General features: G+C 35.2%; 2 protein-coding genes across 4 annotated transcripts in view; one reads left to right on the top strand and one right to left on the bottom strand.

Moving 5' to 3' along the window:
- LOC109229541 (high mobility group B protein 15) overlaps positions 1 to 5,406 on the top strand; it is a 6,588-nt gene extending 1,182 nt beyond the window's left edge. For 2 of the 3 annotated variants that reach the window (XM_019395015.1, XM_019395018.1), the window contains 6 exons: positions 271 to 525; positions 1,847 to 1,925; positions 2,063 to 2,222; positions 2,299 to 2,424; positions 3,918 to 4,318; positions 4,714 to 5,406. In XM_019395015.1, coding sequence (XP_019250560.1) covers positions 359 to 525; positions 1,847 to 1,925; positions 2,063 to 2,222; positions 2,299 to 2,424; positions 3,918 to 4,318; positions 4,714 to 5,208 — 1,428 coding nt within the window. In that variant the 5' untranslated portion in view covers positions 271 to 358 and the 3' untranslated portion in view covers positions 5,209 to 5,406. The remainder of the gene's footprint in view (positions 1 to 270; positions 526 to 1,846; positions 1,926 to 2,062; positions 2,223 to 2,298; positions 2,425 to 3,917; positions 4,319 to 4,713) is intronic. The other variant, XM_019395017.1, reaches the window with a different exon arrangement.
- LOC109229540 (ethylene-responsive transcription factor ERF062) lies at positions 8,078 to 10,195 on the bottom strand. The gene is made up of 2 exons (XM_019395014.1): positions 9,616 to 10,195; positions 8,078 to 9,022 (listed from the first exon to the last, which is right to left on the bottom strand). Exons 1-2 carry the CDS (start codon positions 10,050 to 10,052, stop codon positions 8,245 to 8,247), a joined length of 1,215 nt encoding a protein of 404 aa, XP_019250559.1. The 5' UTR covers positions 10,053 to 10,195; the 3' UTR covers positions 8,078 to 8,244.

The raw sequence follows: 10,405 nt of genomic DNA, 5'->3' as shown, positions 1-10,405 counted from the left end.
TGGTTTTGTCTGTTTCTTATAATCTTTTTGGATCTTCTTGCATCTACTATTGGATTGTATATGACTATTCTTAACTGGTTTTGGACTCATTAGTCTTATTTTCTGGAAATTTCATCTGACTAGTTTTTGTCTGTTTTCTATCACAAACCTTTTACATGTTTAATTTTGACCTTAAGGTTATATGAGATTAAAAAATTGAACACTTTTTGTTGTTTTCTTTGATAGTTTTGCTGGCATTTCTAGCTGTTTTTTAAAATCATATTTGTGTAGTCTGCAGTATAGAGAAGAATCTTGAGAAAACAAGCATTGGAGTGATTGAAGTTTGAGAGTTGATTTTGTATGTTATGAGAAGTTGAAAATGGCATCATCATCTGCTGAAAACAGTCCAGTGCCACTCAGAGTAGCACCCCCAAATTATCATCCATATCCACCTCCATTGGCTACATATGAAAATGTTGTGGCCTCTCCTCAACTTTTTATGGATACTTTGCAGAAGTTCCATGCTGCTATGAGAACCAAGTTCATGTGAGTTTTTTTTTCTTCTTCTTGGCTTATTTGGAACCAATGGTTAATTGGTAAAGTTGCCTCCATGTGACCAGGAGGTCACCGGTTCGAGCCGTGGAAATAGCCTCTTGCAGAAATGCGCTACGTACTATAGACCCTTGTGGTCCGGCCCTTCCTTGGATCCCGTGCAAAGGGGAGCTTAGTATACCGGACTGCCCTTTAAACTCTCGTGTCTTACCCCACCCGGCCTGTATCTATTTATTTTTAAATAATGGTAATGTAGGAACAGATTGTGCGCACCTGGATAATTTCACTAGTATATATACATTCCACCAATACAGTTACCACTTAGGCATATTGAAAGAAATCACCTAGCATATTATGCCTCCGATTGAACTTGCTTTCCCATGATTTTTCCCTTTTTATTAAAGGTGAGGTGAGACCGTTGGCTGCCCCCAACCCGGTTTCTCTTTCCGTCACATGCTGTGCCTCCCTGCCATATGTTGTCTAAATATAAAAAATAACTGTAAATATCCTTTCTTAAGTTGTTTTCCGGCCTAATCCTGAGGCTTGATGTGATCATACTGCCTACTCAAAAATGGGAGATATGCTATAAGTTGTTCTCTGATTTCATCCTGATCATGCTTAAATAGAAGTTCTTTTTCGCTCAAACTAAAGCTCGTTGGAGCTTCTATTCTGTGGGGGAGCTATGTATGGTGAAGGGGTTTAATTGAACCTCCTTCGCCGGAAAATCGTACTATATGTATAAGTAAAACAAAAAAGCATGTAAAGATAACTTGTCAAATCCCCTTATGTAAAGAAATTTTTTAGTGTAGTTCTTTTGAATCCTTGTTAGAATTTCTGGCTCCGCCGCTGCTTCTATTGATCAGTCAGCCCTGGGTTTTCATCTTGATCATGACTAATTGATGAATAAGTTAAGATTTGCTGTTTGACTTCAACTTCCTCCAAGAAAGAAAATCTTTTCAAATAACAAGCACATACATCTTGTGATTGTTCTATTCAATTAAGGATGCTCTTTATTCAACATCGTGTTCTCCGAGCCCCAATGAGTGGTCATAACATTCCATTTAGTGGGCCTTTCACCTAGTTTCCAGTGTAAAATGCTCGATCAGGAATTTTATAAGTGCTAAACGATCTGCTAACTTTTATGCTTTCCTTATGCAAATATACTCCACCAATCTTTCAGACTTTTCTTGCTAAGTATCAAATGCTTCAAACATGAAATATAATGCCATAGGCTTCTCCGTTCTCATCATTGTCTCAAGTTTGTATAGTTCACTCGGTTCATTCACTAATGCTTCTGTTGGTTGTGATTTTTCAGGATCCCTGTTATAGGGGGGAAACCGCTGGATTTGCATCGCCTCTTTGTCGAGGTAACTACTCGTGGTGGTATCGCAAAGGTAATAGAGCTTGATATAACTCATTGTCTTCAAACTTTTGGTGCTCTAACGCCTTGGATTAATTGAGTTGAAATCTTGGTTGAATCTGTAGCTGTTTTGCTCTTCTTACAAGTTGGATTTTTCAAATGAAATTGCAGGTTCTTGGGGAAAAAAGATGGAAAGAAGTAACAACAGTTTTTAGCTTTCCTTCTTCAGCCACGAATGCTTCATTTATCCTCCGGAAGTATTATATTTCATTGATCTATCACTACGAAAGAGTCTACTATTTCAAGGCGAAGCACTGGACCCCTTCTCCTGGTTTGTGTAAAGTCTTGCATTAATTACTTAGTTGCGTCGAGGCTTTTCTCAATTATAAAACATAGATATCCTGCAGACGTGTTGCAGCAAGTTTCACATGCTGCAGCTCCACCACATGGCTTGGCCGGATATGTGCTTCCGTCACCAGAAATAGAAGCTGCCACGCCCAAGTTGCAGATGGTAGAAACAACATTTCCTGAAGGTTGCTTACTTGTCCTTGCACTTGTTTTCACTCTTTTTTGTCTTTGCATTCTGGTAATTTTGGCCATTCCTGGGGTTTGTAACTGACAAGAAATTCATATTTTACGGCTTAAAAACATGTTGGTAAGAGTTATTCCGAATCTTTATGTCATCGTCCATCATTCATGTCTTTCAGAAACCTTTTAATCCATGTATATAGAAATTTCTGACGTCCTTTTTCGAGATCATCAAGATATGCTCCTCAGGAGAAAAAGGAAAAAAGTGGCTAGTTCCAAGAATTTGGTTAGGCTTAAATGTCTTATATATAAACTTCTGTAAGTTTTAAACAAAATCTATTTAGATGGAATTTCAATTTTCAGATAGCATAAAGTAGAACCTATGTAGCGCGGACTCTCCAAAATGTAGCCGCACCCGTGTTGGATCCTTAGAAAATGCACTGCTTTTGGAGGATCCGACGCGTATCCGGCCACATTTTCGGAGAGTCCGAGCAACATAGAGTAGAACTTTCTCAAAAGATAGCATAGCGTAGAATAATCCATTTTGGGAGTGAGGTACTCAATCTTTGGACTTAGTTATTCGGTAAACATCATCAACTGAGCTTGTTTCTTCTCCTAAATACTTGCCTTATATGCTATCGCAATTCGTAACATATAGGTAATCTACCGTTTGTTATGGCAGTGACTATCTTCTCAGTCAATTTCCACAATACTATCGTCAATATAGACGATGAAGTCTATGAGATGTATGGAGTGAAGGGATATGATCAATTCTAAGAAGAAAGCCATTGCCATTATGAAGCGGATTTAGAATGCAAATGTTTTCTTCTAAATGTATAGAAACTCTGTGCTAGTCAAACTAAAATCTATTGAAGTTTCAAATTAGAAGGAACAAGTTTTGTTACAATTACTGGATCAAGAAACAAGAATTACTAAAACTGTTGACAAATTTGAATATATCCTGACTAACAAATCTAAAGATGATTGGCGCAAGAGCCAGGGGATGGGGGTAGGTAGGAACGTGGGAGTCTCAAAAACTTTGTATCTACAGATTCACATGATTAGATGAGCGGTCATATATATTGATAATTCTGTTTCATATTGAAGTAAAAATATCTTGAGAATGCTTTTAACTGTTCGATGGGATTGGAAGCTCGATAAAGTTCCTACTATAGCTAACAAATAATGTGTATAATCTCCACAATGGACGTAGGCTTTATATATAAATGATACGAATAGCAACGAGTACATAGTTTTTGTACATGTCCTTGTGGCGGTGTGCTGTTGGTTCATGAGTTATTAGATCTTATATTGCAGGTGAATTGCCAAAAAAGCTGAAAAGTATTAAAGGTTGTGGTAACCGAATTGGGGCCCTTTTTTGTGTCTATCTGTTTGAGTGGTTCTTTACTATTTGATTATATACAGATATTTGGAAATGAAGTTCCTGTTGTTAAAGTGATGAAATATTAAGATCGAAATATTTCTTTTGTGCTTGCAGAAACTGCAGCACCATCGACAGGTTCGCCAGTGTGTGGGGTCATCGATGGGAAATTTGAGAGTGGATATCTTATTACAGTGAAGATTGGTTCTGAAGATTTTAAAGGTGTTCTATATCAGGTTCCGACGAACACAATGCATCAAGAGTTGCAAAATCAGAATCTACCTGTTTATAACGCGGGGAAAGCAGCATCGGCAACTGGAGTAGTTCGAAGAAAACGTAGGAAGAAATGTGAAATTAAGAAGCGCGATCCTGCACATCCTAAGCCTAACAGAAGTGGTTATAACTTTTTCTTCGCAGAGCAACACGCCAGGCTGAAACCTCTCTATCCTGGGAAGGATAGGGAGATTAGTCGGATGATAGGTGAATTGTGGAACAACCTAAACGTACCCGAGAAAATGGTAAGAACCAAATGATATACTCCATAATTTATATACGGAAAAAGCCCAAATTTACCCCTCTATTATACGAAATATCTCTTTACCCTCCGTTGTACTTTGGGCCATTCATTCTCTTGCCATTGACAAATTGTCTCGTATACGTCCTTGATTATGACCTAGCTCCAGCATGGACTAAGTGGATTCAACGTATCAAAATACTTTGGGGATGTGGTTCTAATATGACCCTCTACATTTAGTTATGAATGGCACCCAAGTATATAACTGAGAGTAAAATTAATTCGTACAGTGCAAGGTCATATATTACCCTTTTTCCCATTTATACATTTCAAGATGTATGCTTGTTCGTGTTTGTTTCATGCTAACGACTTCCTATGGTTATATTCTGTTGAGTTCAGATTTATCAGGAGAGAGCCTTGCAAGACAAAGAACGATACAGATTGGAGATGGAAGACTATCGCGAGAGATTAAAAACAGGGCAAGTCGTTAATAATCCGCTGCAAATACAACTTCCCATTGAACACAACGTCGATATGATTGATGTGCAGAGTGAACTACCAAGTGAAAACGGAAACATTTCTTGGAGTCCGGAGTACAGACCAAGTTCCGATAAATGTGCGCAAAGCAACTTGGAGAACAACAAAGGCACAAACCCGAATTTAGATGCGAAGGCTCCAAAGGCAACCAACAACGTGGGCGTGGAAGCATTGGGCGATGAAGAGGAATTCGAGTTGCTTAAGAGAGTCGACATGGTTGAATGTGAGGATAAAGAAATGCAGGAAGAAGAAGAAGAAGATGAAGCTGATAAACAAAAAGAACTTCAACATAGTAAGGAGAAAGTTTTGTTTTTCCTAGAAGATAAAAATTTATTACCAACTGTGGAGAAAATATAACATGGCATAACTCAAGTTAGTTAACTTCCTAGAGATAACACCCTATCTTAACTATAGTTACCTTTTGACTTAGTGATTATTTGTTGTTCAATTGTCAAGTTTTTAGCATAGTTGGGACACAATTTGGAAGCATGAACCATTTTGATGTAAAGATAACTGTCTTTTGTTCTTCAAGTGCTCTATGCATGGTTAAAAATAGGAGACTAATAGCCTGTTTGGCCGAGCTTCTCCACAGCCAAAAAAGTGCTTTTTTAACAAAGTTGAGGTGTTTGGCCAAGCTTCTAGGAAGAAAAAAAGTACTTTCGATTAGAAACAGAAGTAGTTTTTGATAAGAAAAAAAAAAAATACTTAGAAGCAGTTTCTAAAAGCTTGGCCAAACAGTAGTTGCTGCTCAAAAGTGCTTATCAAATTGATTAGCCAGGGACAAACTGCTTTAAACCAACTTTTAGGAAAAAAAATATTTTTCAAAATAAGTTGATTTTAGAAGCTTGGCCAAACATGTTATAACACTTGAAAATATCTTTTTTTGGCCTTGAGGACATGAATTTGGTGTTAAAGTTTCATTTATCTATGTTATTATTATTTTTTCATCCATTCATCTATTTTCTCTAGTTGTCTTAAAAATGTGCATTATGAAAGTTTTTCCCATGTCTCCCAACTAGAGGCGGACCTACACTATAGGTTTGAGGGGTCATCGGCACTCGAAAATTTCGACAAAAAATCTATATATACTTACAATTGCCCCCCGTACTAATCTTTATGAGCAATGACTATAGATTGAGGGGTCACCGGCATTTGAAAACTTCGGCAAAAACTTTATATATATACAATTAAATGTCTCTCGTATCAATCTTTTTGAGCAGTAATAAATTTGTATTGAATGTTACCCCGCGACCGTGGAATCCTGAATCCGCTTCTGCTCCTAACCTCACAATGGGTTTTTTTTCTTTCTATTTTCCTAATGGCTTTTTTATTGTGATATCATCGTGATAGGAAATTTTAGTAATTATTCTATGTTATAAAAATACCAACCAAACCCAATCTTTTTTTCAGTTTATAGTAACTACTGATGTTGATGTCATTTGCTTGTGCATTTCGACATTGATTTAATTAAAGTTCTTCTTAACTTTCGAAAGCTTTGTTTAATTATATTAACAATTTGTCAACTATTTTCTTTTGAATAATTAAAAGACTTTTCTTATTTAGCTTAACCAACAAGTTTGTACATTGTCAAAGCTATTTTCTTGAGTCTTAGTGATAGTGTAAGAGCCATTACTCAAATGACATATTTGATTTTAAATAATTTATTTGGCCTTAATAGTCTTAGTGATTCTATAATAAAGAAAAGTCAAAAGTCTTATGACCAAGGAAAGGGAAAAAAAAAAGAGTTTAAATTGCACTCTACTATTAGAAAATGATAAAGTCAACCCCTTGAGATGGGTTAAAAAAACAATAAGTATTTGACTTCGATTTTTATACTTTTATTTAAATAACAAAAATTCCTAAGTAAACAAATTTAGCACACAATGATAATGATGAACAAGTTATAAGTTGGAACATCATGACTCATGACAATCCTACAACAAATTAAACACTTTAATTTCTCTTTCAACGCATGAAATTTATTCTTAATAATATTCTAAGTATTAAGATTCGTGCCGCGTAAGGTTCATTAAAGGGGACTCAGAAATTTTTTCATTTTTAGGACTCAAACTCAATTCCTCGAGTTTAGGATAGAGGGATCTTATTCCTCCCACCACAAACCCCGATGGTCGATCGTAGTTTTGCGCTCTTGCTTTTACATTACCTTCTATTATAGTAGTAAAAGGAAAATGAGGGGTGTAATTATTTGCTCCAAGATGAATATGCACAAGTATGTTTTAACTTGTTGATATCGGCTATTTTAACTTGAAAGTTGAAAGGTTTAAATTACACAGTAACGTAGGTAAATGATAATTGTTAGTAACTTATATAGTCTAGCTAAGAGAGCAAAAATACTTAATTTGAAATATAATATAACCTTAGACAATAGGTTAATGAGATCAATCAAAGCTTGTATTTGTGATGTTATGCAATTTCTTTTATGGTATGTTAATGACATACTGACCTAGCAAATCATTTATAATAATTGATGGACGTATATGTATGGACGGAGCTAGGGTCGGAAAGAGTTCATCCGAATCCCCTTTGTCGAAATTGGTTCTAATTATTTTCCTCCCACCTATATATTAGTAAAAAAAAATTTAAAAACTTGAAGTAAACCTAGTGGTCAATGGAATATAGGAGATCCCTGAGATCTCATATTTAGACCCCCGTGGAAGTAAAAAATACTAGGTGATTTCTTTATATTTGTTCAAGCCTTGATGGTATAGAGTTACCTGGTAGATGTACCGGTGGATTTTGCAGCGTCCATAATGCAACCTCCAAAAAAGCTAAAAATATTTTATCAAGAACATCAAACCTCATAGTTTCTTAACAAAGCGTATAAAGTTTCTCCTCGTATAATTGAATCTTTTTTTTTTAAGTGTTCGAACCAGTTTAAAATGCCTATTTTCAACTTGACGTGAGAAAAATTGCAACTTATAGTACTTTTTGCATAGTATTTTCGTATCTAAATTTAACTTTCTTAAAATATTGAGTTAATTTAATCTAATTTAACTTCAAATATTAGTTAAACTGATTCTCAAAAAGCGAAAAGTATCACATAAATTGAAACCAATATAGTATTATTATAATATTAAACTTTAAATCCTAAATTCGTCTGTACTTTACAACCAACATTAACATCTAAAAGCACCGGGCTGATAAATCACACACAAAACAAACATAGAATCATTAAAAACAAGAAATTACATGATTAAAAAAAATGTTGCTGAACACCCTCTTGAACAACATGTACAGAAATCCAATCAGTGTCACTAAATCTTCCAAAAAAAAAAAAAAAAAAGAGAAACAACTATGTATGCTTTTGATCTTGAAATATAATGTTGGTCAAAATGAAAAAAAAAATGAAAAAAAAAATACATCTGTTGAATGTCAAGATGAATCAGAAACCAAAAGTGCATCCCAAATCATGTCCATATCCAAAGATGGCATTCTACTTAATTGAACACCATCAATATTATTTTCTAATAATAACTTTTCTTGATTAATATTCTTCACCTTTTTCTCAGAATTTTCCATTTCTTGATTCTGAGTAATCACATTCTTGATTCTTGAATCATCAACCAATAGTACTTGTTTAGATTCATGATCATTAGTCTTCTTTGTTTGTGATGAAATTGCTCGAATTTTCGCCTCGAGTAGGGCTGCTGTATTACCATTTATAGAATTTGCCTTTAATTGATTCTTCAAATGTGGGAAATTTAAATGTGCATAATCTCCTCTTAAAATATAAGCAGCAGTATCATAAGCAATAGCAGCTTCTTCAGCAGTATCAAATGTACCTAACCAAACTCTTGTCCTGTTTCTTGGCAACCTTATTTCTGCTACCCATTTTCCCCAATGTCTTTGTCTTACTCCTCTAAATAACTTCCCTTGAGACGTCGCGATCAAAGAAGAAGAAGAAGAAGACGACTTTTGATTACCTTGATTATAATGTAGTGATGATTTTCTTGATCCTGTTGTGATTTTCATTGGCTGAGTTTTTGTAGTACTAAGCCAATAGTCACTAAAACCTTTTGTGGTAGTACAATTTGTTAATGTTTGATTCATTTTCAGCCAATTTGTTGTACTTGTTGTAGCTGCAGCCTGTTGCTGCTGATGAATTTGGCTTTCATCTAGTGAAGACATTGGAAATATGGCAGCTGATGTCCTGACCAAAAAAGAAAAACAAACATTTTGAGAGCTTGAACATATAGTCAAACCTCTTTATAACAGTATTCTTTGTCCCGACATTTACTTGGTCACTATAGTGAAATGGTATTACAGAGAACATATAATATAAGATAACATGAAAAATCAGTTCCAGAAAAACTTGGTCATTATAGTAAAATGTTGTTATAAGAGATGATTGTTATAGAGCGATTTGACTGTATATCATAATCACACCTAACTTATGCAATCTCTTCTTTTGTTAATGACTGTTAAATGTACTAAACGCTGTTTGATATAATGAAGGGGAGCCTTGGCGTATCTGGTAAAGTTGTTGCCACGTGACCACGAGGTCATGGGTTCGAGCCATGGAAACAGCCTGTTGCAAAAAATGCAGGGTAAAGCTGCGTACAATAGACCCTTGTGGTCCGGCTCTTCGGTGGATCCCCCGAATAGCCGGAACTAGATGCACTGGACTGCCCTTTTATAATTGACATTATATAGCAGTAAAATATATACACACTACCAAAAAGATTGAGGAATAAAGGAGAAATTAGTGAAGAAAATGGAAATAAAGAAGAATTAGTGTCATACTTGTGGCTCTTGTTGTTTAGAGATTCTTCTGCTCTTTTTGAAATCTCTAAAATGGTAGGCTCCTTAAGAAACAATCCTAAAGTTGGGTAATTACTTGATAATGAAGTTGGTGAAGAACATGTTTGATGATCAGACACTTGATTATGATGATGAAATGATTCAAGAAAATTATTCAAAGGGATAATACTATTATTATTCCCTTGATCATTTTGAAGGAAATTAAGAGGAAAAAACTCAGAGAATTTTGTTGAATCTGAACTTGAAACCAATATTTCTTTCATATTGGGAAAAGAAGTTAAAGAGCTCTCATCATTTAGACCTTCCAAAATGTGAGGATTCTTGAAATATCTTGATAATGATTCTATGGCTACTTCTTTATAACAAGTTGGCAATTCTTTTTGCATGTAGGATTCTGATTTAGGAGACTGATTCTCCATTAGAAATCCAATAAAGGTGTGATAGATAGATTGGTATGGGGAGAAGAGGAAATGAGAGATAGAATTAAATGATACAAAATGTAGACATTGTGGTATATATATTAATTTGCAAGCAAGATTATACTATGTACTAAAGGCACTTTAAAGGGTTAATAGAAACATAGGACCACCAACGAGGAGTACGGTGGGATGGATTAAGTCCTTTTACTTATAACCAGAGGCATCGGTTCGAGCCCCAGAAACGAAAAAAACTCCTTATAGAAAGTGCTTCTCTCTTTAGTAGACAATACGCGTTGCAAATTCGGATTAGTAAACCAGTGTAAATTCGAATTAGTCAGACCAGTATGTTCCGA

This window comes from Nicotiana attenuata, chromosome 7 (assembly GCF_001879085.1).
Source record: "Nicotiana attenuata strain UT chromosome 7, NIATTr2, whole genome shotgun sequence".
Taxonomy (NCBI): Eukaryota; Viridiplantae; Streptophyta; class Magnoliopsida; order Solanales; family Solanaceae; genus Nicotiana; species Nicotiana attenuata.
Note: the sequence above shows the minus strand (reverse complement) of the source record. Positions and strands in the feature narration are given on the sequence as shown.